Genomic DNA, 27782 nt, shown 5'->3' with positions numbered 1-27782 from the left:
CAATCAGACGGAGGGCAGGGGCCCAGCACTGGGGGAAAGACCAGGAGAACAAAGACAGCCTTATCACATTACACAGAGACAGTGTCACCAGGGAGCAGGCTTTGTGGCTGGTAAACGGGGGATTCGCAGGAAGGGTTTTGTTGTTGTTATCTCGATAAGTTCCGCTAACTCCTGGAGCATTCCCGTTAATATTCGAGTGGAGTTTTTAACCATCTTTTGGAAACAGTTGGAATGAAGTGCCCCCTGCTGGGTGTAAGGAGAGGGCTATGCAATGAATGAATGATTTTTAGAGAGAGGGTCCATCGCTCTGGGTCTGTGCTTACAGTGTCTGGGAGCTCTTTGCTAGAGATGCCCAGCTGCCAGAAGAAGGTGACTCTGTGCGGAGCTGGTTTGCTGAGCTTGGCCTCTGCTCTGACTGCCGCCCTGGCCCTGAGCACTCCCAGCTGGGCAGAAGCTACTGTCCTGTGTCAGACTGGCGCCCAGCTCGTCAATGCCTCAGGCAGCGAACTGGAAAAATTCATCGGGCGGATCAGCTACGGGCTTTTCCACGGACAGCGACTTCGGGAGTGCGGCTTGGGAGGAAGGAGCCTGCAGATAACATGTGGGTATTCTGTTCTGCCATTCCAATCACTCAGATATCAATTTCAATTAATTTAGTAACAGATCCCAGCTTTCATGAAATTAATATTAAGGACGTGGTGAAAGTAGGAATAATGGCCTCCGTTAGCAGTACAGAGCTATAGGCGAAAGTGAGGACTGCACACATTGGAGATCCTGGTACAGAGTTATAGTCTGATCAAACCAATTAGACATACAAACCTGTGCTGGTTTAACCAGAAGGTTCCAACACCTTAGGTGAGAGGTTGAGAAGGAGAAACCTTCATAGTGACCACAGCCAGTGCAGGAATTGAACCCACACTGTTGCAACATTACTGTGGAACTAACTGAACGAACCAACTATCGGTCATTGTATCACATAACACCAATGTGTTGTGTACTGTCCTGTTGCTCAGTCCTTCACCAGGTGAAATGTAGCTACAGAAGACAAAATCTAACCAGTCGCTGAGGCTTTTGAAAATTCTTTCATGGTGTCACTGGCAAGGCCAGTATTAATTGCCCATCCCTAATTACTCTTGAGCTCAGAGTCTTATTCAGCTATTTCAGGGGGTTTGCTAAGATTCAACTACATTGTTGAAACAAAAGCAGAAATTGCTGGAGAAACTCAGCAGGTCAGGCAGCATCTGTGGAGACAGAAAGCAGAGTTAACACTTTGGGTCCTATTCAGTTCAAGTTCTGAAGAAGGGTCATTGGACTCGAAATGTTAACTCTGCTTTATCTCTCCACAGGTGCTGCCAGACCTGCTGAGTTTCTCTAACAATTTCTGTTTTGTTTCAGATTTCAGGCACCTGTAGTTCTTTGTTTATTTTAATGTTTAACCACATTACTGTGTATCTGGAGTCATGTGTTGGCCAGATGTAAGGACAGGTACAACCTCCCATCTGTGTGTGTGCACGTGTGTGTGGTGGGGGTGTGTGGTTGTAATGGATGGTGTAGCAGGTGGGGTGGATTCAGATCAAGGAGACATAAATTCTCATTGTAGCCCGCAGAAGTAGTCCTGTTGCTCTTGACCCCACAAGAGAAAGGGTCAAACCAAAAGTGGGTTTCCTCCGAGTGCTCCAGTTTCCCCCCTCAGACCGAGGATGGATTGGCTTCACTAAATTGCCCATAGTGTTCAGAGATGTGCAGGATTGCTGGATTAGACATGGGAAATGCAGAGTTAGAGGAAACAGAAAGGGTAACTGAGTCTGACTGGAATGTTATTTGGACGGTCGGTGTGGACTCGATGGGCCAAATGGCCTGCTTCCACACTCTAGGAATTGTATGATTCTATGAAACTTGAGGGCCTTTTCAGCTTCCCAAACTTTCCCACGTTGTCTTGCGTCTGAGAGGAAACAGTTATGGGAAGGAACAGAGGGGCAGCATGGTGGCTAAGTGGTTAGCACTGCTGCCTCACAGCGCCAGGGACCCGGGTTCAATTCCACCCTCGGATAACTGTCCGTGTGGAGTTTGCACATTCTCCCCATGTCTGTGTGGGTTTCCTCCAGGTGCTCCAGTTTCTTCCCACAGTCCAAAGATGTACAGGTTAGGTGGATTGGCCAAGCTAAATTGCCCGTTATGTTCAGGGATGTGTAGATTACATGCATTAGTCGGGGGTAAGTATAGGATAGCCTCTCCCTATAGCTCAAATCTGGCAACATCCCTGTAAATCTTTTCTGAACCCTTTCAAGTTTCACAACATCTTTCAGATAGGAAGGAGACCAGAATTGCACACAATATTCCAACATTGGCCAAACCAATGTCCTGTACAGTCGCAACATGCACTCCAAGGTCTCTTTGTTCAGCAACACTCCCTAGGACCTTACCATTAAGTGTATAAGTTCTGCTAAGGTTTGCTTTCCTAAAATGCAGCACTTTGCATTTATCTGAATTAAACTCCATCTGCCACTTCTCAGCCCATTGGCCCATCTGGTCAAGGTCCTGTTGTAATCTGAGGTAACCCTCTTCACTGTTCACTACACCTCCAATTTTGGTGTCATCTGCAAAATTATTAACTGTACCTCTTATGCTCACATCCAAATAATTTATGTAAATGACAAAAAGTAGTGTACCCAGCACCGATCCTTGTGGCACTCCACTGGTCACAGGCCTCCAGTCTGAAAAACAACCCTCCACCACCACCCTCTGTCTTCTACCTTCGAGTCAGTTCTGTATCCAAATGGCTAGTTCTCCCTGTATTCCGTGAGATCTAACCTTGCTAATCAGTCTCCCATGGGGAACCTTGTCGAACGCCTTACTGAAGTCCATATAGATCACATCTACTGCACATGTCACTCAGCAACAATGCAGTGACCACATCATCTTCAGAAACAATGTAATGTAAATCATCCTTTAATGGTCAAATCTGTTATGGATCATTTCTTTTGTAACTATAGGGTGTGGTCAGAATTCCAACTGTAATGTTCTTATTGATTTCTGAATAGGAGATGATGACAATGTAAATGGCTCTGAATGGCAAGGGATGGGAATGTAAATTCACTTACGTTCTTCCTGTAGAACAGAGACATCCCACCCTGCCCCCGGGGTATTCAATTTCTTGCAGGTTAGCAGGGCAAATTAACTCTTTAATGTCACACAGACCAGTCGCTGAAAAATAGGATTAGAATGGACAACCAGGTTATTCAGTCACCACAGACACGATAGGCAGAAGAGCCTCTTTCTATAGCACTACTTTTCTTTGGTTCCATTAATTAAGATCTGACCGGCTTTTGGTGGGTGTCACATTGAGAGCAGTTCTGAAATGCTGCTAAAATTGGAAATGGGGGTGGGGGGGAAGGGGGTGGTAACCCTGGAGGGGAGGTAACCCTGGGGAGATTTAATTGCTCACCAACTTAGTTGATAAGGGTTACATCCCTTACCTCAGCTGCCCATTTCCCCTAACATGTAAAAAACCTGTTATCATCACAACAGCCACTTGCCTACATCCCCCCCATAATATCCCTTCAGCCCACTATCATGATTCTCTCACCATCATCCTTGTGCCCTCCCTGAGTGAACCTCATGCTGAATGTTTGACTGGTTTTGTGGTGTTGACTCATTCCTTTTTCCCCAAAGATTAGAGTGACTTGGGAGGAACTCATTACACCAAGTTATTCACTTGATGTCCAGTGCTTTAACCAAAGCTCAGGCTTATAGGAAGGACAGTACTAAGTTGGACAAAGAGATTCAAAAGAGATTTCCCAGGATGTTGCCAGGAATGGACGGCTTGATTTATATGGAGAGGCTGAATAGACTGGGACTTTATTTCACTGGAGCTTGGGAGGTTGAGGGGTGACCTTTATGGAGTTTTATAAGATCATGAGGAGTATGGATAGGGTAAATAGCAGGTGTCTTTTCCTTAGAGTGGGGGATTTTAAGAATAGGGAGCATATCTTTAAGGTGTGAGGAGAAAGGTTTTAAAAAAGTCACGAGGAGCAATTATTTTTACACAGTGGTTCGTGTGTGGAATGAACTTCCAGGGGAAGTGGTGGATGCAGGTACAGCAACAGCGTTTAAAAGACATTTGAATAAGTAGTTGAATAAGAAATGTTTGGAGGGATATGGGCCAGACGTAGGCAAGTGGGACTAGTTTAGTTTGAGATTATGATTGGCATAGACTAGTTGGACCGAAGGGTCTGTATCTGTGCTGCAACTCTATACACTTTGAAGTTAGAGTTTTATTTCAACCAACCACATACCACGAAACCTTCTTCCCTTCTCTCTGACTTTTCTGAATAAGATTTAATTTGTGTTTGATCAACCTGCTCAGACATGTAATGACACACATTCGTTGTGAGTGAATGATTATTTGAATAAAAATTGAGTGTAGAGGTAGGAGAAAAAGGCAGAAGATTAGCACTAGGGAATAGAATGGGTGCAGGTGTGATGGACTGAATGGCCTCCTTTGGCAATGTAACAATTCTGTGATTCCAAGATGAATCTTGATCTTCTAGCCCAGGAACACCAACACTGTGCCACAAAAGCCTATCATGTATATTTTCATAATTATTTTTAAACAACTTGTTCAAATACGTGTTGGCACACCTCTATGGGGCAGGTGTGACCTGAACCCAGTCTCTCTGGCCTGAAGGCTCTTTCACTGCCACTAGGCCACAAGAACTCCACACATTTTAATCTTCATTTGGCAAAGCCATAAACCAAACCATTCGGGTACTGTTCCAAAAGTGAGGTGAGAGTTACAGCCCTTGACATCAAGGACGCATTTGACCGACTGTGGCATCAAGGAACCCCAGCAAAACTGAAATCCATGGGAATCAGGGGAGGAAGCTTTCTATTGGTTGGAGTCATATCTGGCACAAAGCAAAATGGCTGTGGATTTTGGAGTCTAGATTAGAGTGGTACTGGAAAAGCACAGCAGGTCAAGCAGCATCCGAGGAGCAGGAAAATCGACGTTTCGGGCAAAAGCCCTTCATCAGGAATAGAGGCAGGGTGTCTGAAGGGTGGAGAGATAAATAAGAGGGGGGATGGGGGTGGGGAGAAAGTAGCATAGAGTACAATAGGTGAATGGGAGTGGGGATGGAGGTGATAGGTCAGAAAGGAGGGTGGGGGAAGGTAGCAAAGAGTACAGTGGGTGAATGGGGGGGTGGATGAAGGTGATAGGTCAGAGAGGAGGGTGGAGCGGATAGGTGGAAAAAAAGATAGGCAGGTAGGACAGGTCATGGGGACACTGCTGACTGGAAGGTTGGAGCTGGGGTGAGGTGGGGGAAGGGGAAATGAGGAAACTGGTGAAGTCCACATTGATGCCCTGGGGTTGAAGTGTTCCGAGGTGGAAGATGAGGCATTCTTCCTCCAGGCATCGGGTGGTGAGGGAGCGGTGGTGGAGGAGGCCCAGGACCTGCATGTCCTCGGCAGAGTGGGAGGGGGAGTTGAAATGTTGGGCCACAGGGCGGTGGGGTTGATTGGTGCGGGTGTCCCAGAGATGTTCCCTAAAGCGCTCTGCGAGGAGGCGTCCAGTCTCCCCAATATAGAGGAGACCACACGGGAGCAACGAATACAATAAATGATATAGGTGGATGTGCTGGTAAAACTTTGATGGATGTGGAAGGCTCCTTTGGGGCCTTGGATGGAGGTGAGAGAGGAGGTGTGGGCACAGGTTTTGTAATTCTTGCAGTGGCAGGGGAGGGTGCCAGGAAGGGAAAGTGGGTTGTTTGGGGGCGTGGACCTGACCAGGTAGTCACGGAGGGAATGGTCTTTGCGGAAATGGGTGGGGAGGGAAATATATCCCTGGTGGTGGGGTCTGTCTGGAGGTAGCGGAAATGTCGTTGGGATGATGTGGTTTATGCGAAGGTTGGTAGGGTGGAAGGTGAGCACCAGGGGGGTTCTGTCCTTGTTATGTTTGGAGGGGTGGAATGTGGACGAGGTGTGTTGGAGGGCATTTTTAACCAAGTGGGAAGGGAAATTGTGGTCTCTAAAGAAGGAGGCCATCTGGTGTGTTCTGTGGTGGAACTGGTCCTCCTGGGAGCAGATACGGCGGAGGCAGAGGAATTGGGAATACAGGATGGCATTTTTGCAGGAGGTAGGGTGGGAAGAGGTATAATCCAGGTAACTGTGGGAGTTGGTGGGTTTGTGACAAATGTCAGTGTCAAGTTGGTCATCATTAATGGAGATAGAGAGGTCCAGGAAGGGGAGGGAGGTGTCAGAGATGGTCCAGGTGAATTTAAGGTCAGGGTGGAATGTGTTGGTGAAGTTGATGAATTGCTCAATCTCCTCGCAGGAGCATGAGGTGGCGCCAATGCAGTCATCAGTGGAGGGAGAGGTGGGGAGTGGAAGATGGACTGTTCTACATAGCCAACAAAGAGACAGGCATAGCTGGGGCCCATACGGGTTCCCATGGCTACCCCTTTGGTCTGGAGGAAGTGGGAGGATTCGAAGGGGAAATTGTTAAGGGTGAGGACCAGTTCAGCCAAACGAATGAGAGTGTCGGTGGAAGGGTATTGGTGGGGATGTCGGGAGCGGAAGAAATGGATGGCTTGGAGGCCCTGGTCATGGTGGATGGAGGTGTAGAGGGATTGGATATCCATAGTGAAGATGAGGCGTTGGGGGCCGGGGAAACTGAAGTCTTGGAGGAGGTGGAGGGCGTGGGTGGTATCTCGAATGTATGTGGGGAGTTCCTGGACTGGGGGGGATAGGACAATATCGAGGTAGGTGGAGATGAGTTTGGTGGGGCAGGAGCATGCTGAGACAATGGGTCGGCCAGGGTGGTCAGGCTTGTGGATCTTGGGAAGGAGGTAGAATCAGGCGTTGCAGGGTTGGGTCTGTCATCTCACCTCTTAAAATGCCTCTGCAGGAATTCCTCAGGGTAGTGTCGAAGGCCCAACTGGCTTCATCAAATACCTTCCCTCCATCATAAGGTCAGATATTCACTAATGATTGCACAATGTTCAGCATCATTTGCAACTCCTCAGATACTGAAGCAGTCCCTGTCCAAATATCCAGACTTGAGCTGAAAAGTGACAAGTAACATGTGTGCAACACAAGTGCCAGGCAATGACTATCTCTAATAAGAGAGAATCTAAACATTATCACTTGATATTCAATGGTGTTAACCTGGAACCCCATCATCAACATCCTGAGAATACTATTGATCAAAAACAGCAGCATGGTGGCACAGTGGTTAGCACTACTGCCTCACAGCGCCAGTGACCTGGGTTCAGTTCCTGCCTCGGGCTACTGTCCGAGTGGAGTTTGCACATTCTCCCCGTGTCTGCGTGGATTTTCTCTGGGTGATCCGGTTTCCTCCCACAATCCAAGGATGTGCAGCCCAGGTGAATTTGTCAGGCTAAATTGCCCATTGTGTTAGGTGCATTAGTCAGGGGTAAATGTAGAGGAATAGATCTGGGTGGTTTACTCTTCGGAGGGTCAGTGTGGACTTGGTGGGCCAAATGGCATGATTCCATATAATCTAAATAAAAACTGACCCTGGATAGTCACAAAACTGTCAGATGCAAGGTATCCTGCAGTAGATAACTCATCTCATGGGTGAGTTCCCCCAAAACGTAATCCACCATCTACAAGGCACAAGTCAGGACTGTGATGGAATACTCTCCACTTGCCTGGATGAGTGCAGCTCCAACAACACTCAAGCTTGACATCATCCAGGACAAAGCAGCCTATTTGATTGGCACCACGTCGACAAACATCCACTCCCTTCACCACCAACGCTCAGTAGCAGCAGTGTGTATCATCTACAAGATACACTGCAGAAATTTACTAAGGTTTCTTGGGTAACACCTTCCAAACCCACAACCTCTACCATCCAGAAGGACAAGGGCAGCAGATACATGGGGACACTATCACCTTCATGTTTCCCTCCAAGCCACTTAAATCCTGATTTGGAATATACTGCTGTTCCTTCTAGTGTTGTTAGGTCAAAGTTCTGGAATTCCCTCCCTTAAGGGGCATTATGGGTTTACCAACAACACACAGACTGCAGCAGTTCAAGAGGGCAGCTCACCATCACCTTCTGAAGGGATGGGCAAGAAGTGCTGGCTCAGTCCCATGGGTGAATAAAAAAACCTCTTTTGATACAAATATAAAATTAAATTAAAAGCACATATATTTTAATACAATTAATTGATTCAGTCACAACACATGTTTGTCCACTTACCTTTAACTCCAAGGTATTTAGCTTCTATTTGCAGAATTAAATACAAACACAACAGTCAAAAAGTAGAATTGCATCTCCCAGATCTGGCCTGAGTTCAAATGCAATTTCCCATTATATCACCTTGCAGTTTTCCCTGTTGATTTGACTTTAATCAATTTAGAAAAACAGGTTTTTAGTTACGTATTTATACTATGCCACATTGTCTGCAATATAAAAATAATAGCAATTCTGCTGTCAGCAATGTCAAAGTGAACCATTCTGCTCCTTTGGCTAAACATTTCCTTTTAAAACTACTTCATTGAAGGGGGCCTGAGTAAATCCATTAACTTGCAAGAAGGGTGACAAAAGCTTATTGCAACAAAGTACTTAACTCAGTAAATTGAGGTTCCCAAATTGACTTTAGAATTGCTTTGGAAATGCCAAGCAGATGTTCACAGGTCATCAAAATTCAGATCACTCAGGAAAAATATTCCCTTTGGAGAGATTAAGTGCTGGAGGCAATAAAGACCATTAGGCTTGCAAGCACAGAAACGTGATGCAGAATTAGGAGCTCACAGCCAAATCCCTCAAGTTAGGTTTACAATGAAGTATCCCTTGAAATTTAGCAATTGGCTAACCGAAGTCTCGGAGGAAATCAGAGGGGTCACTCGGTCCTTCTGCAAGTGATCTCTCCAGGTTAGTTAGGTCGTTTTGAACCAATGGCTATTGTTGCATAATTTGAAGTACAGCAGCAAGCCATACATCAGTTAAATCCCTTGTTTTTGTAAACTCGACACTGTAACCTTAAAGCAGAGTTATCCATGGAAACAAATGTGCATTTTCACAACTCTGCATTATACCCCTCAAGCCATTCTGAACTGCAGTCAATACTGACATGTAAGCAAAGATGTTGCCTGTTTGGTACACTGCAGTGCCCTTTAAATCATAACAAAATGTTCAGCAGTAAATCTGCTTTATAGGTGGTTTACGGGAGGGCTGTCGACCAGAATAACCCTTTAATCTGTTTCAAACAGCATCATAGGACCTCAAACATCCAAGGCAACAGATTAGACAGATTGATTAATATTACTTGCAAAGGAATGGCAATGCAGTATTTCCTTAGAATCAAGAGTGCTCAAGTTCTGTGCTGAGGCTGGATGCGGCAGTGTTCTGATTTAACAGCTAAAGAATGACCAAACAAACTGAGCTGGCACAAATTCTATTTCTCAAAGACCCAAAACTCTCAGCGGCTTTAGAAATATGTTTCACAAAAAACAGAAAGTGCTGGAGAAACTCAGTAGGTCTGGCATATGCGAAGAAAAGAACAAAAGTTAACGTTTCAAATTTGATATGACACTTGTTTGGATGTGCAGTACAGTCGGTTCTGCTATCACACGGTAGTTCTGTTCTCACGCAACCCCGTGTTAAAAGAAATTGTAATATCTGCACCATTTGAACTAATGGGGCAGGAATCTCGTTATACACGCTTTAAAATTTTGTGCTTTAGAAAAAGTGTCCCAAATTCGTCAATCGTGTTATAGCGAATTCATATTAATGAAACGCGTGTTATAGTGGAACGATCTACTTTGCTTTTATTAGAAATATCTTTACTGTATTTAGATCAAGTATTCAGCATGGAAAAGTACTCCAAAAGGTCGAGTATTCTGCAAATAAGTAATCCTTTGTAATTAATTTTTTTAAACATTAATTTATCGCCAATTTAAATTTCCATCAACAATAGCCTCAAGTCAGCAGCAGATGAAGCTGGGACTTTGTTATTTAAGTTAAACTGTTTATGTTCCTTCACATTATCTTTTGAAATTTACCTCTCATATTAATCATATTTCAATTCAGGAAAGATATTTCCCAGGTGTGAAACTATTTCTCACTTTAATACACAAATGAATTCTACATCAATGAATCGTGAATGAATATTTTGGTTCATGTATGCCCTTCTGTCATCTTAAGTTGGAATAATAAAATAATAATAAACAATCTCTAATTGTTCTTAAACTTGAGTGGCTTGCTCAGCCATTACAGAGGGCAATTGAGAGGCAGCTGCATTATTGTAGAAATGGAGTCACATGTGGGTCAGACCAGGTAAGAACAGCAGATTTTATTCCCGAAAGGAGATCAGTGAAACAGATGGGATTTTGCAACAATTCTTGACAATTTCATGGTCACCATCTCTAAACTAAGCTTATAATTCCAGATTTTAGTAATCTGGAACAAAAGCAGAAATCGCTGGAAAAACTCAGCAGCTCTGGCAGCTTCTGTGGAAAGAAAGCAGAGTTAATGTTTCTAGTCCAGTTACACTTCACAGTTCTGATGAAGAGTCACCAGACTCAAATCATTAACATTTTGTTTTCTCCTCACAGATGCTGCCAGACCTGCTGAGTTTCTCCAGCAATTCCAGTTTTTGTTTCAGATCTCCAACATCCACAGTTCTCTGTTTTATTACAGTGGTCCAGGTGTTGTCTACCCAGGGCTTTGTGTATCGGTCTGGCAGCATCTGTAAGGAGAGAAAAGAGCTGATGTTTCTCGAAACGTCAGCTCTTTTCTCTCCTTACGGATGCTGCCAGACCTATGAAGATTTTCCAGCATTTTCTCTTTTGGTTTCAGATTCCAGCATCCGCAGTAATTTGCTTTTATACTTTGTGTATTGGTGGCTAGGTGAAGCATTCACTGCTGAGAAAACTATATAATCCATCCTTGCCTGCCGTGATTGTGACAGTTTAACACTCCATCATTAATGAAAAGACCAGTATAACTCAGAGATGTCTGCAATGTTTATGACAGTTCAGGGTTTCTCATTTGGAGCGAAAAATTATGTCTTACTTCATATTCTCTATTGCCACCTGTTGTTAATTGCATGTTCATTTCATGCATGTTTCGTTGAAATGTTTTGGTGTGATAAACTTGTATCAATAGTATTGAGTATTATTATTGAACATTGATTTAGGAGTTGGAAGGTCATGGTGCAGCTGTACAAGAAACTCGTGGGACTACTTTTGGAATACCACATTCAATTCTGGTCTCCCTGCTACAGGAAAGATGTTGTGAAAACTTGAAAGGGTTCACAAAATATTTACGAGGATATTTCAGGGTTGGAGGGTTTGAGCTACAGGGAGAGGCTGGGGCTATTTTCCCTGGAGCGTCGGAGGCAACCTTGTAGGAGTTTATAAAATCATAAAGGGCATGGATAGAGTAAATAGCGAAGGTCTTTTTTTCCAGGCTGGGGGAGTCAGAAACTAGAGGGCATAGGTTTATGATGAGAGGGGAAAGATTTAAAAGAGACCTAAGGTTTAACTTTTTCACGCAGAGGGTGGAGCGTGTATGGTCTGTGGCCAAAGGAAGTTGTGGGGGTGGCTGCTACAGTTACAATATTTAAAAGGCATCTGAATAGGAAGGGTTTAGAGGGATATGGGCCAAATACTGGCTGATGGTACTAGATAAGGTTAGGATATCTGGTCAGCATGGACAGAAGAGTCTGTTTCAGTGTTGTACAACTCTATGACTCTAAGTAGAAGGGAAAATGTTAATTCAGAAGGCAAATCAGAGCAGGACTTATACACTTAATGGTAAGGTCCTGGGGAATGTTGCTGAACAAAGAGACCTTGGAGTGCAGGTCCATAGTTCCTTGAAAGTAGAGTCTCGGGTAGATAGTTTAGTGAAGAAGGCGTTTGGTATGCTTTCCTGTATTGATCAGAGCATTGAGCATAGGACTTGAGAGGTCATGTTGCAGCTGTACAGGACATTGGTTCGGCCACTTTTGGAATATTGTGTGCAATTCTGATCTCCCTCTTATGGGAAGGATGTTGTGAAACTTGAAAGGGTTCAGAAAAGATTTACAAGGATATTGCCAGGGTTGGAGGATTTGAGCTAGAGGGAGAAGTTGAATAAGCTGGGGTGTTTTCCCTGGAGCATCGGAGGCTGAAGGGTGACCTTGTAGAGGTTTACAAAATTATGAGGGGCATCAATAGGGTAAATAGATAAAGTCTTTTCCCTGGGTTGGGGGAGTCCAGAACTAGAGGGCTTTGGTTTAGGGTGAGAGGGGAAAGATTTAAAAGGGACCTAAGGGGCAACTTTTCCATGCAGAGGCTTGTGCATGTATGTAATGAGCTGCCGGGGAAGTGATGGAGGCTGGTACAATTGCAACATTTAAAAGGCATCTGGATGGGAAAAGATATGGTTTAGAGGGATACAAGCCAAATGCTGGCAAATGGGACTAGATTAATTTAGGATATCGGGTCAGCATGGACGAGTTGGACTGAAGGGTCTGTTTCCGTGTTGTACCTCTCTATGACTCAATAAAGACTGTTGTATATGCTAGTGCTTTTGAAAGAGTTAATGTTGGAGACAGCATTAAGGTCTACCCAATCTAATTATTTCATAAGGACAGATGTGGAAAGCAGAACATTTCAGGATCTTGTAGGATGAATGCCTTTACCCACCTGTCTTCTGATAGTAATAGAGTTTTTTTAACTTTTACAATGTAACTTGCATCTCATTGTTATTGTGCAGCAAACTGTACCCTTTACTTTGCTTTCTATGGTCCCTCTTCCACATACTATAACATAGTATAACCCATACATATGGGTTAATATTTCAGGGCATAGGGCATTGCCACGCTGCACTTTAAGTTGTGCAGGTCATTAAAATATGTTGAACATTTTTCTTGTTGCTTCCCCAATTCAATTTAAATTTAGTACAAGTGGTTTTATAACAAGTTGACATTGTTCAGCGATTAGCAACAACCCTTAGCACAGAGGGCTTGATAAAACAGTGTATTGTACTTCTGTGTGAGTTTCTGTTGAGGGAATATTATTTGTTATGAATTTTGTAAAGGTTACAATCTCCATTATCTGCAGTCAACTGCTATTCCTCATTCATGTCTTATGTATGCTACTAGTTCACTATGAAATTATAATGTTCATCATATTTTGATCGAAAACAGAGATTACACAAAAAAGTTTAGAAATTAAGACTTCTTCCCAGCAGATGGATCGAAACTAAATTTAGTCATTATTTTGACTTGACCTGCTTTATTTTTCGGTATCCTAATCTGCCCGGTGACTCGCACTTTGTGCTCATCAGCACTTTTACATTCTGGCCAATTGTCCTTTGATAAGACTGGCATGGTTTGCGAATAACAGTAAGGCAAGTTAATTAAAAAATACTAAACAAGAAAGGGTAGCTTATTCATGGCAAGTGGATTGTTTGACACACTGTAAAAACAGATGCAGTCAGTGTAATCTTCAAGCTACGCAATTCTAATGGCCCATTTACAAGAGAGCTGTCTCAAAGGGGCACTTTGAAGTGAATTAATGACAAATCGAAGTTATGTTGAATAGGAGAAACAAAATGACCTAATGGGACTCTTTGCGATGGAAAGTAATCTTTCTGAAGTTTTTGAAAGGAGATTGTTTCCAATTGTTGACTGAACCACATGCAATAAAACTGCTGTGAATGATAATTTTCATCAATTTTAAAGAACTAAGGTTCTAACTGTCACAAATAATAAAGGAAATTGTATAGAGTAATTTTAACCCTAATGATCGTGTAAAATGGGAGCTCTCAAATCGGTTGCTTGTTAAACACTCCAACTGTGTTCCATTGATTTCAGTAGAAAGTAAATTTGGGTTTTTTATGCAGCAAACAGCCAATTCCATTGCATCCAACTTGTTCCTGAGTCCAAGGTTAATTAACCCCCCCAGCATATAATTACCCAAATTTAGAATCATGGAATGGTTCCAGTGTAGAAATAGGTAATTTTGTTTGCCACATCCTTGATAGCTCTCTTCAAATGCAGCTGAATGAATCATAGAATTGTCATGAAGTTCCTTAGTTTTGCCCTTACTTTCTGCCAATTTTCTTCTCTCCATCTAGTTATCTTCGTCAAAAATTCATCAACAGGTGAGCTCGTAGTATTAATTAATTAATTGATTTGAGAATTGGTGTTATCAACAATTACTCCCCATCCCTCCCCCCATTACCACCACCATCATTGGAGATCCAGCTTGATCCCTTCAACCCACCAAAGCCAACTGCTTCCCCAGAGGAAAGCAAAGAATGAACATTGTAAAGTGTCATCGCCAACATTTGATTTGACATTTTGTGGATATGTCAATCAATCCCACAGCAAGTTCCAGAAGTTCCGGATTCCAATGGAAGAGTGAATTTTGGGAACCAAGTGTGTTGATTCTGTGATATCATTTTTGAATGTTCATCACCTCATTAACCAGGGAGCAAACTCAGTGCGATGTTAGAGACCATGCCAAAGAGATTGTGAGTAAGTGGGAATCTCACTGGGCTAGTAATCCAAAAGCCCAGATGAATGATCGGATGACATGGGTTTAAATCTGACCACAGAAGCTGATGGAATTTAAATTCCATTAATAAACCTGGAATTGACGACTATTTTCAATTGTTGTTCAAAACCCAAAGGGTTTATCACACATCTGCTGCACTTACATGGTCTGGCATACTTATGACTTCAGACTCAAAAACTGTGCCGCTGGAAAAGCACAGCAGGTCAGGCAGCATCCGAGGAGCAGGAGAGTCAACGTTTTGGGCATAAACAGGGTGGCATGGTGGCTCAGTGGTTAGTACTGCTGCCTCACAGAGTCAGGGACCTGGGTTTGATTCCTGCCTTGGGTGACTGTCTGTGTGGAGTTAGCACATTCTCCCTGTGTCTGCGTGGGTTTCCTCCGGGTGCTCCAGTTTCCTCCAACAATCCAAAGATGGGTAGGTCAGGTGACTTGGCCATGCTAAATTGCCCATAGTGTTAGGTGTATTCGTCAGGGGTAAATATAGGCTAGGGGAAAGGGTCTGGGTGGGTTACACTTCGGAGGGTCGGTGTTGACTTGTTGGGCTGAACGGGCTGTTTCCATATGTAGGGAATCTAATCTTCAAAATATTTAAAGATTCTGCATCAGATGCCTTTTGAGCAAGAGAACTTCAAAGGCTCTCAATCCTCTGAAAGAAAATCCCCTTAAATGGGCAAGACCTGATTTTTAAATGATGCTACTGGTTCTAAGTTCTAAAAGGAAAAATGCTTGCAATATCAACTCGGTCAAGCTGACCACTTCAACTCCCTCTCCCACTCCCCCAAGGATATGCAAGTCTTGGGCCTCCAAATCCAAGCCACCTGACGTCTGGAGGAAGAATACCTCATCTTCCACCTTGGGACCCTCCAACGTCGACTTCACCAGTTTCTTCATCTCCCCTCCCCCCCCCCCACCACCACCTCATCCCAGATTCAATCCTCCAACCCAGCACTGCCCTGTTGAATTGTCCGACCTATCTATCTCCCTTCCCACCTATCCACTCTACCCTCCCCTCTGATCTATCGTCATCACCCCCCACTTGCATCTGCGTATCTCCTTCCCAGCCACCTCAGCATCCCTCCCCACCCCACCCCCACCGCTGTCCTCATATGCCTGATGAAGGGCTTATGCCTGAAATGTTGATTCCCCCCTCCTCAGATGCTGCCAGACCTGCTGTGCTTTTCCAGCACCACACTTTTCGCCTCAGAATCTTAAGTGTTTTTAATTAAGTCACCTCCAGAGTCAACTCCAGGTTTATGAAGCCATTGCCTGTGAAGTTATTTAAACCCATGATGAAGCCAGATAGCTATGCATGAGACTGCACAGGCACGCTTGAACAACTTTTCAATAGTTCTGCTCCACATCAACCCCTGAACAAATTCCCTTAGGAACTTGAGGAATTGTTAACCGGTGTCAGGCATCCTCCCTGCTACCCCCAATCCCCCAACACCTCTTTCAAATTCCAAAAAAGGCCTGTGAAGTGTCAAGATCTCGACATCAAGATAGCAATTTTCATTGCCCACCCACTCCAGGGGTCCGTTCTAATCCTCTTGGCGTATGGGTTCATATCAAACGGGACAGATGGGTGGAATTTTAACTCAGTCGGGAAATCTGGGATATAAAGCTAGCCTCAATGATGGTGTTAATGATCCTCAATTGTTGTGGGGAGAAACCCCACAGGAGCAGAAATAAAGCAAAGAACTGTGGATGCTGGAGATCTGAAACAAAAACAGAAATTGGTGGAGGAACTTAGCAGATGTGGCAGTGTCTACATTTACTCCCAGTTAAGTAGTGCTTCAATTTGAAAATACTCTTTGTTTTCAAATCTCTCCATAGCCCATTTCTTTGCTGTTGTTGTAATCTGCCAAAATCCACAAGCCTATGTGATAGCCACATTCTTCGAATTCCAGATCCCTGAGCATCTCGAATTTTAAATGTTCTGCCATTGGCGCTCATGGCCAGCCCCAAGCTCTGGAAGACTCTTCATCCTTTAATCCAGAACCTTTCATCCTTTAACTCACTCCATAAAACCTACCTTCTTCGACATTTCTTTTCTACTCCTTTAAAATGTTGATTCCTGTTAAACAGCCGCTGGTTGGGACTGTAACAAAAACAAAATTGAATGGTCATCGGAAGCTTACAAAACTGGAAATGGAAACTTCAAAAGTCAAATCAAAACACAGCTATTCAGTGTGACGATGCACTCCAGCCCCTGCAGTGCCCACTTGTCTTTAAATTGTGCTGGCGGGCACCAAGTGCACCCTCTCAACAGACACCGAAACATGAATGTAACTGTGGAGAAAGGGTGGACAGTCAATTTCGTTGACCGCCATCACAGCCCACTGCCTGGATGGTTTTTGATTCCATACTTTCATGGGATTTAAACTTCAGTGACAAAACCAGCAATTGTCCTAATTCTCCTTGAACTAAAGGTTTTGCTTTGAACCATTTCAAAGGACAATCCAGAATCCACCACATTGCTGGGCCGTACATTGCCTTTCTCTGAAAGGGATTAATGAACCAGATGGGTTTTAATAGCAACTAACAATAGTTTCATAGGCACCATTTCTGAGACTAGCTTTCAGTTCTAGATTTTAGTCCATTTAATTTCAATTCTAGCAGCTCCAGAAATAGAATTTAATGCCCAAAGCATTACCTTGGGCCTCTGGGTTACAATATCATTGTACCACCACCTTGCCATCAGTAATTGGATTTAACAGCAGCATGTAAGACCTTGTTCTGTAATATCTGAGGAAGATGTGTTATGCTCAGACCTGATACAAATTGAGAGTTGACATATTTGGGATGAACACACTTAACACGGGCTGGAAATCAGAGCTGGGAGGAGTGGAATTGGAGTAGAAGATGGGAGCATGATCTATTACCGCTGAGTACCCTAATCCCCCTCTCAGATGTATGTACAAAGCAAGCACACATACAAACAAAGCCCTGGCTGCGGAGCTATGCAATCTAATTGAGGTTACGGTTTATTAATTCTGTACTAGGCATGTCATGTCTTCAGCGGCCAAGTAAGAACCTGATTCTGTCTGACAGATGCTCTGTGGAAGCAAAATGGGCAATGTTGCTGTTGTGGTGCAGGATAACAAACTGAGCTGCTAAACTACAGCTGTAAATTAAATTGTTTCATCTGTCTGGCATTGTTAATATCATACCAGCTCTTGATAACCTATGGATCAGCAATAACCTCAATATAAAATTTCAGTGACAAAGAAAGCAGTTGTGTCTGTCATTCTGAAAGCATTCAGAAGGGATATTCATTCACCCTGTTGTTTTTCTATTCAATACAACATAGGTCATGTGCACTGGGGTTAATTGCTTAGTATTAATCTTGTGAGTGAAGTATTCTGTAAAGGACACTTTGGGTTTTAAAAATAGTTGCTGGTACATGTTGAAACAACCACTCTACAATTAAAATTGGGTTACATCCTGATATCCATCTGCTTGTTTCCCAATCTCCATATGAGTGCAATCAATGGATTATTAGCTCTATTGCTTAATCCTTGAGGTCTAGGGGGAAAACAAATTTCTGCCAATATTTACAAGAGGCAGAATTTCTCAGCTGCACAGAGCGATTCTTGTCTGAATTCTCTGAAATTTTAATTCATGAAAATATTTAAATGATTGCCCCACCCTGTGTCACAGCCTTGTCAAAACCAAAAGTGGACAGGTCTGAAGTCATACAGATGTACAGCACGGAAACAGAGCCTTTGGTCCTACCTGTCCATGCCGACTAGATATCGCACCCAATCTAGTCTCACCTGCCAGCATCCGGCCCATATCCCTCCAAACACTTCCTATTCATATACCCATCCAGATGCCTTTTGAATGTAATTGTACCAGCCTCCACCATTTCCTCTGTCTGCTCATTCCATACAGGCACCACCCTCTGCATGAAAAAGTTGCCCTTATATCATTCTCCTCTCACCCCAAACCAATGTCCTTTAGTTCTGGACTCCCCATCCCAGGGAAAAGACCTTGTCCATTTATCCTATCTATGCCCATTATGACTTTACAAACCTCTATAAGGTCACCCCTCAGCCTCCAACGCTCCAAGGAAAACAGCCCTAGCCTATTCAGCCTCTCACTATAGCTCAAATCGTCCAATCCTAGCAACATCCTTGTAAATCTTTTCTGAACACGTTGTGAGTGGGTTGCGGTTCTTAATATTTGGCTAATATTAATATTGGGCTAATATTAATATTTGGCTATCATTACAGAGTGGGATGCTGTGTAACTCGGAAGGCAACTTGAAGTTGGTCTTGTTCCAATGTGCCTATCGTCCTTGTCCTTCTAGGTGATAGAGGTTATGGGTTTTGAAGTTGCTGTCAAAGGAGCTTAAGCAAGTGGCTGTATTGCATATGGGATGCAGTAGAGCCACTGTACAGTGGTATATGGAGGGAGTGAATGTTGAAGGTGGTGCTAATCAAGCAGATTGCTTTGATGTTGAGCTCCTCAAGCAATGTACTTATCCAGGCAAGCAGAAGGTGAAATTGGAAAAATGAAAGAAAAACCTTATCGCGCAAATGCCCCAGCACAAGCTGCAAACAATAGTCCAGGACAACCATCACTTAACAATTGCTATTTCTATTTTTTTTCCAGTTTTTCCAACACTCTTGGATGCGATTCCTGCAGGTCTTCATGTTGCTGTAATACTGTTTTCTGTTGTGGTAATTGTGTTCGCTTTGGTGGCGGCAGGATTCTTTATGTTCAATGCATTTGGAAGACCTTATGAGACCCTCCAAGGTCCAAATGGCCTGTACCTTTGGAATACCATCGCCTGTGAGTATCTTAGGGAATTGCTCCTTTTCGTCAATCCCAAAGTTAGAACACTGGAAAAATGCAGATGGAATAGTGGCAAGAGTTTTCCTTTTTTGTCTTGGTTCTGTTTAGACTGAAATTAATTGAAAACTTCACAGTCTTAAAAAGGAAGCTCCTTATACAGCTAGCTCCCAAAGATAGCAATAAATGATCAGATAATCAGGATACCCAGCTTATCTCCCAGTACTGGCATAGGATCATTTACACAACAGCATAAATCAGATTAAGGGAAAATATACAGTTAATGGCAGGATCCTGAACAGCATTGATGTACAGAGGGATGGTTCTAGTCCATAGCTCCCTGAAAGTAGCCACACAGATAGGAAAGGTGGGAAAGAAGGTGTATGGCATGCTTGCCTTTATTGGTCGGGGCATTGAGTACAAGAATCAGGAAATGATGTTGCAGGTTTATAAGGCTTTGGTTCGGCCACACTTAGAGTACTGAGTTCAATTCTGGTCGCCACATTACAGGACAGATTTGGAGGGTTTGGAGCGGGTGCAACAGAGATTTACCAGGATGCTGCCTGGATCAGAGGATATGAGCTATAGGGAGAGGCTGGAAAAATTCAGATTGTTTTCTCTGGAGTGGCAGAGGTTGCAGGGAGTCTTGATAGAAGTCTTTAAGGTTATGAGATGCATAGATAGGTTTGACGGTCAGAATCGTTTTCCCAGAGTTGAAATGTCCAATACTTGAGGGCAAGCATTTAAGGTGAGATGGGGAAAGTTCAAAGGAGATGTGAGGGGCAAGTTTGTACACAGAGAGGGGTAGGAGTCTAGAATATGCTGCTGGGAGATGGAGGTGGAGGCAGATATGATAGGGGCATTTAAGGGGCTTTTAGATAAGCTCATGATTAAGCAAGGAATGGAGAGATATAGACCAAAGGAAGGCAGAAGGGATTAGTTTAACTTGGTGTCATGTTCAACACAACATCATGGGCTGAAGGGCCTGTTCCTGTGCTGTACTCTTCTATATTCTAGGTCTTGGTTCAATTTACCTTCTGAAAAGCCTTCAGTTCCACCTGTGACAATGCAGCACACTCTCAGGCATAGTGCTGAAGTGTCAGTCACTTGATGTCAGATTTCTGGTACACCCCAAAACTATCTGACTCACCCATGGGAATGTAGCCACTGAACTTAGTGTCTGCTTCAGCGCTGGAACGAGAATATACCTTGAGATAAACAAATTCCAGCCAGAGTTTCAGACCCATAAAATTTCAACAGGACAAAGCAATAAATAAATGCAAGACAGATAAAAATGATATAGGCTACACTAACCTCATTGTTATGTGACTGGTCTTGTAGTGAAAAGAAAGATAAATTGACATTGGAGACAGTCCAAAGAAGGTTCACTCAGCTGATACCAGATATATAGACAGACTGATTTATAAGGAGAGGTTGGACAGTTTGGGCCTGAACTTGTTGCAATATAGAAGAATGAGAGGCAACCTTGTTAAAACATACAAGACTTGAGAGGGTAGGTCCAGTGAGGTTGTTTCCCTTGTGATAGAGTCTGGTACCTCAGTGTATAATGTCAAAATAAGGGGTCATACATTAAGGGATGAGGAGGAATTTCTTTTCTCAGAGAGTAGAGAATCCGTGGAATTCTTTACCAGGCAGCACTGTTGAGATTGGCTCATTAAGTATATTCAAGGGTGTGATGGACAAATTTTTAATTGGTAAAGGAATCAAGGATTATGGGGAAAAGGCAAGAAAGTGGAGTTGAGGATTCTCAGATCAGCCATGATCTGATTGGATAGCAGAGTCGATGGGCTGCATGGCCTACTTCTGCTCCTATGTCATATGGTCTTATAGTGAAGTCGCCTGGACTGATGGCTGGGAACAGGAGTTCAAATTGGAAACTAAATTAATTTAACGAGAGGCTGTTATCCGTGGTTGTGACAATGAACTGACTGATGGTTAAAATGCACCTAGTTCACGTTAGAGAAGCAAAGTTTCATTCCTCATGTGGTCTGGCCTGATCTGGTTCACTCTTAACTGCCCAACAAATCACTCAGTTAGATTTGGGAAGACATTAGTGAGTTTTGAGAAGATTTGTAGCTCAGGTCGAGGTTCTGGATGTAGGTTTGCTCGCTGAGCTGAAAAGTCCACTGAAGGTGTTACCTAGTAGGGTGACGAAACGTCTGGAAATGAACCTTCCAGCTCAGTGAGCAAATCTAAATCCTCAAGAAGACATCTCGAGAGCAATAACTGCAGGTTGTGCCAGCGATGGCCTATCCAGTGAAGGAGTAAAGAGAAAACTGTGCCCCAGAGCCAGACTGCCATTAACTCAAATGCATAAAACCCTCAGGCTGGAAGTGGCATATCTCAACCTAGAGGCATTACATGAGGCTATTACCTCGTCAGCTCAAGTTGAATTTTCAGGCCCAACAATGAGAATAAAGTGTTACAAACTTGTTGCTTGGTATAAATGATTGATGTTGAATCAATGATGGGAAGAAGAATTCTTTACTTCTGTTACCTTCTAACCCCATATAACATTCACATTTCAGGAATGGTGTAAAGATAAAGGTGTCATTTTCAACTTAATTATGGAAAGGAAATTCACATGGGACTTACAATGACCTGAAATATTAGTTCAGCACTGCAGTGAGAAGTTGAAAAGTTTTCAAAAAAACATTTCAGTGGAATATGGATGCCACTACCTCGGCCAGCATTTATTGCCCATCCCATAAGAGTCAAACACATTGCCGCGGGTCTGGAGTCACATGCGGGTGAGAATGGCTTAGGATGGCAAATCTCCATCTCTGATGGATATTAGTGAACAAGAGAGGTTTTCACATAGGAACAGGAGTAGGCCATTCAGCCCCTCGGGCCTGTTCTCCCAATCAGTGCGATCATAGCTGATCTCTGGTCTAACTGTATACACTTGCCTTTGGCCCATTTCCCCTCATACCTTTGCTTAACAAAAATATATCTGCATCAGTTTTAAAACAAACAATTGATATAGCATCAACTGCCATTTGAGGAAGAGTGTTACAAACCTCCACCACCCTTTGTGTGTCGAAATGCTTCCTAACATCTCTCCCGAGTGGTCGAGCCCAAAACTTTAGACAATTTTCCGTACTGCTAGAATCCCTAGCCAGTGGAAATAGTTTATCTTGATCTGCACCTGTCTTTTCTTCTTATTATCTTAAAGACTTTGATATTGCCAGACATTACCTTGTCATTATTTGGCTAAGTGTTCTTGACTCCAGCGTGTCTTATTGAATTCATATGTCACCATCTGCTTTGGTGGGATTTATCAAACTCACATCCCCAGAACATTAGCCTGGGATTTGGGATTACGCTCTTGCAACATTCCCAATATACAGCCACCTCCCCATTCTAACTGACCCCAAATCAGTTGGCAGAAAATGTTGCCTGTTTCATTCTCACTGGTTCAATGATGCTGCACCCGACTACAGAATCCCTACAGCGTAGAAACAGGCCCTTCATCCCAACATGTGCAAACTCCACACAGACAATTACCCAAGGCTGGAATCGAACCCAGATTCCTGGCGCTGTGAGGCAGCTGTGCTAATCACTGAGTCACCATGCCGCCCCAAATGATTTATGCACATACGGTATTTCCATGTCTTGGAACATAACTCTATTACAAAGGATTAGTGAATTTCATCAGACAACTCAAATTACTCGTGAGAAATCAAGACTTTAGATGCACCAGTTTGGGCTGCTTGAGCAATCAATGTTTCTCTTTACCTGGTTAACAAATAATGGTGACGAATTGCATTACTATCCAACATTAATTAGCTCAAGCCAGTGACTCAACAGTGATAAATGAGCTGAGGCATCATAAATGGTCAAACCAGGTTTTTTTTCTGTTAGAACTTTTCCCTCATGTTTGTCAGTGTGCATTACGGTAGTGTTAGTTAGGTGCAAGTTAGCAATGCTCTTTAGTGTCTATTAACTGCATGCCCAGAGAGATCTAAGTTGCACGTATATTACCACTGACTCATATCCAATTTTAATGGAATCTCGGGGAACTTTCTTGGATCAGACAATGCTAAGCTAATATGAATCTCATCAGCTTCATTCTGCTGATTTTAAAAAAATATTGTTTCTTAATGCTAATTTGAAGTGGCGTTGCACTTAATAGTTCGTATTGAAACTGGTTGGCATTGGGACCATTGAGGATGTTGAGTTAAATTGAATTGATTGTCATCTGTATCGAGACACAGTGAAAAGCAATGTCTTGCGAGCAATATAGGCAGATCACAGAGTTAGGTAGCACAGACAGCAAATAAATAATAGGTAAACATTCCTGCCTTGGGCGACTGTCTGTGTGGAGCTTGCACATTCTTCCCGTGTCTTCGGGGATTTCCTCCGGGTGCTCCGGTTTCTTCCCACAATCCAAAGATGTGCAGATTAGGTGAATCGGTCATGCTAAATTGCCCCATTGAATTTAGGGATGTGTAGGTCAGGTGAATTAGTCAGGGGTAAATGCTGCTGAAAGAAGATGCATTTTGTAGGGTATAAAGATACATAAGTCTCGAGGACCTGATTAAATATATCCCAATCTGCTGTAGGAAGCAAGGGAGGAGACACTGGGAGAGATATCTAATACTTTGCTGGCCACATGTGAAGTGCCAGATGACTGGAGGATAGCTAATGTAGTTCAGTTGTTCCAGTGTGGCAGCAGGGATAGGCCAGGTAATTACAGACCAGGTAGCCTGATATCGGTAGTAGGGAAATTAGTGGAAAAACTTATGAAGAATGGGATTACTCCATACTCAAATAAGCAGGGGATGATCAGGGATAGTTAGCACAGATTTCTTAGAGGGCAATTCTGTCTGACTAATTTAATTGAGTTTTTTGAGAAGGTGACTAAATATATTGATGAGGATAGTACATTTGACGTGGTTTACATGGACAAGGTCCCACATGGAAGGCTGATCCAAAAGGTAAAAGCCCATGGGATCCAGGGCAAGTTGCCAACTGGATCCAAAATTGGCTTCCAAATGGGAGGCAAAGTGTGGTGATGGAGGGTTATTTTTGTGATTGGAAGCTGATGACCAGTAGTGTAGCACAGGGCTTGCTGCTGGGACCCTTGCTGTTTGTAATGTGCATTAATGACTTGGATGTGAATGTGCAAGGTATATTTCGTAAGTTTGCGGGTGATGTGAAAATCAAAGGGTTTGTTGATAGTGAGGAGGATGGTCTCAGGCTACAGTCTGATATTGATCAAATGGTAAATTGGGCAGAGCAACAGCAGATAGAATTCAATCCTGATATGTGTAAGGTGATATATTTTGGGAGGTTCAATAAGGGAAGGATACACAAAATGAATGGTTGGTCTCTAGGGAGTACGGAGAGGACCTTGGTGTACCAGTCCAAAGATCCCTGAAGTTGTCAGCACAGGCAGACAGGCTGGTGAAGTAGGCATATGGGGAATGCTTGCCTTCATTAGCTGGACCGTAGAATATATAAGTAAGGAATTCTCAGTGCAACTTTATAAAACATTGGTTAGGTCCCAGATGGAATACTGTGCGCAGTTCTGGTCCCCACACAATCGAAAGCTGTGATTGACCTGGAGAGGGTGCAGAGGAGATTCATCAGGATGTTGCCTGGGATGAAGAGTCTCAGTTATAAGTAGAGACTGGATAGGCTGAGTTTGTTTTCCCTGGAGCAGAGGAGGCTGAGGCAGGGTGGGTGGGATCTGATTTGAGATATACAAAATTATAACAGGCGTAGACAGAATAGATCATGAGAATCTTTTCCCCATGGCAGATGTATCTAAGACCAGAGGGCACAAGTTTAAGGTGAGGAGCAAGTAGTTTAAAGGAGATCTAGGAGGAATATTTTCACCCAGAGGGTGGTAGAAATAGGGAATGTGCTGGAGGGTGGTGGAAGTAAGTACTCTCATAATATTTAAGAATGTTTAAAATACCAGGGCAGAGTGGGCTATGGACTAAATGCAGGTAAATGGGGTTGATGTAGTTCGACAGTTGTTGGTCAGCATAGAGACAGTGGGCCAAAGGGCCTGTTCTATGCTGTATGACTCTATGACTATTGGAAAGTCAATGCCAGAGGGTCCAGTGGATGTCAGTCAGAGGTCAGTCGTATCAGTAAATTGGAAAGATAATGAGAAAAACGTTTGAAGCTTCCAGCAATCGATGAAGAATTACAGGCGACACTATCTTCACAATTATTGTGGTAACACATAAAAAGCACAGACACATAAGTTATTTTGTCCTTTCAAATATTTTCTTAATATCATCCTTTCTTTCCACATCAGGTTCCTGCGGTTTTATGGTGATGATACTCTTTACCTCTGAAGTAAAAACTCATCGCCTGTCTGAGAAGATTGCAAACTACAAAGAGGCAAACTTTGTCTTCAAGACACAGACTGAAGCTTTTGGATATTCTTTCTGGCTTCTCTTTGTTTGCACAGCGATGCATTCTGTCAACATACTGCTCATCAGATTAGCTGGAATTCAATTCCCTTTCTTCAAACCAAAAAACGCAGATTCAAGTAATGGGGGAGCTGACCTTATGTACTAAAACATGTTAGTCCCGGCATACTCAAGACTTGTAAGTCAACATGTGGCTAACGTTCCCCTAAATTTGCATTGAAACTCTTGAACATAATTCAGAATCCCGCACGTGGATTATATACTGCATTGCTCATTGATAGCAATGTTTTGCCCACCTAGATGATATAACGTTTGGATAGATAACATTTTGGGAGATTGAGACTAAAAATATGGCAATATTGATGAGTCTTTGAGAAACAACATCATGTTGACAAGAAAACAGAATTAATAACCAAAGGGTTGGCCACCTGGTGTACATTGGAATCGTGAATGATTTCAAAACGAAATTGGATAGAAACCTGGTGGAAATAAATTTAAATAACTACAATGACAGAACAGGAGGGTGGGACTGGTAGAATTGCTCTACATGGACTTCATGGGCTGGGTGGTCACTTCCTGGGCTGTAATGACTGTAAAATGGTTACCACCTTCGAAATATTGTGGTGCAGTAATAGCAACAAACATTTTGACATGTGGAAAAGCTTACATCCTTAGTGTAAGGAAAGAAGTGTCAAATTAAGTTTTAGTGTCTTTACATACTTTCAACAGGTAACACACAGAAGGGTTTCACATCCTGAAATGCACAAGGACAGGAGTAGGCCATTCAGCCCCTCTGGCCCTGCTCTGCCATTCAATTAGACCCTGGTTCAAAACCCATTTATTATACTTGATGGCCTTCCTAACAAAAAGAATATTGTCTTTAATCTTGGCAGCTCTAATTGACCTCCAATATCTACAGATTTTCAGGGCAGTTAATTTCATATTTCTGCCACTGTTCGTGTAGAAAAGTACGTTTCTAATTCTGTCCCTAAATGGCTTAGCTGTAACTTGAATATTTTGTCCCATTCATTCTTCAGTCCGTATTAATATTGCAAAAGAAAATTTCAAGCTACATAACGTTTACAAGGAATTAATTTTCCCTTAAGCATTTTAATAGTTTATTTTCAGTTATTTAAAGGTGTCAGTGCTAAAGGAACAACTATATTTAATGTGTTGCATTTTCAAAAAGAATTAGTTTAGGAAATTTATGTAGAGTTGCGGTTTCTACATAAATAGCTTGGTTTCTATTCCATTGTTCTAAAGAAGAGTCACTGGATTCTGTTTTCTCTCCATAGATGCTGCGAGACCTGCTAAGTTTCTCCAGCAATTTCTGCCTTTGTTTATTTTTTTCTGTCCTATTCTATTCATAGCACCTTGTCCTTAACACATATTGGATACGACTAGTTATTTATTTCAGATGTACAGTTAACAACTATCCTATAGCCATTAATGAAAGGAGAAAGTGAGGACTGCAGATGCTGGAGATCAGAGCTGAAAAATGTGTTGCTGGAAAAGCGCAACAGGTCAGGCAGCATCCGAGGAGCAGGAGAATCGACGTTTCGGGCATAAGCCCTTCTTCAAGAATGCTGACGTGGCTGAAGAGCTTCAGGGCAGAGGAGATGACCTGGGGGGTGCAGTGAGAGAGGGACTCACTGAGATCCTTGTAGAGGGAGGAAGAGAGCTTCTTCAAGGAAGACATCCTTGCAAGAGGATTCGCAGTAGGTTAAAATCAACTAGGAGAAAGTGAGGTCTGCAGATGCTGGACATCAGAGCTGAAAAATGTGTTCTGGAAAAGCGCAGCAGGTCAGGCAGCATCCAAGGATCAGGAGAATCGACATTTCAGGCATAAGCCATTCCTGAAGAAGGGCTTATACCTGAAACGTCGATTCTCCTGCTCCTTGGATGCTGCCTGACCTGCTGCACTTTTCCAGCAACACATTTTTCACCATTAATGAAAGGTAATGATAGAACATAGAAAAGTACAGCACAGAACAGGCCCTTTGGCTCACGATGTTGTGTCGATATTTAATCCTAATG

General features: G+C 43.0%; 1 protein-coding gene across 1 annotated transcript; it reads left to right on the top strand.

Moving 5' to 3' along the window:
- The first annotated feature begins 82 nt into the window (after positions 1-82).
- Positions 83-27567, top strand: clrn1 (clarin 1). Its single transcript, XM_043702748.2, has 3 exons — positions 83-601; positions 19153-19332; positions 25628-27567. The coding sequence occupies exons 1-3, from the start codon at positions 280-282 to the stop codon at positions 25891-25893; spliced, it is 768 nt and encodes a 255-aa protein (XP_043558683.2). The 5' UTR covers positions 83-279; the 3' UTR covers positions 25894-27567.
- Positions 27568-27782: the final 215 nt, after the last annotated feature.

Source organism: Chiloscyllium plagiosum, unplaced genomic scaffold (assembly GCF_037043375.1).
Source record: "Chiloscyllium plagiosum isolate Xiang-an unplaced genomic scaffold, Cpla_swu_hap1 HiC_scaffold_13, whole genome shotgun sequence".
Classification (NCBI taxonomy): domain Eukaryota; kingdom Metazoa; phylum Chordata; class Chondrichthyes; order Orectolobiformes; family Hemiscylliidae; genus Chiloscyllium; species Chiloscyllium plagiosum.
Note: the sequence above shows the minus strand (reverse complement) of the source record. Positions and strands in the feature narration are given on the sequence as shown.

What these genes read in the sequence shown, in the direction of transcription:
- clrn1 (XM_043702748.2), top strand. Translation starts at nt 280, where the DNA reads ATGATTTTTAGAGAGAGGGTCCATCGCTCTGGGTCTGTGCTTACAGTG. An exon ending in AAGGAGCCTGCAGATAACAT is followed by an intron (nt 602 to 19,152) that starts GTGGGTATTCTG and finishes TTTTTTTTCCAG; the next exon opens with TTTTTCCAACACTCTTGGAT. An exon ending in CCTTTGGAATACCATCGCCT is followed by an intron (nt 19,333 to 25,627) that starts GTGAGTATCTTA and finishes TTTCCACATCAG; the next exon opens with GTTCCTGCGGTTTTATGGTG.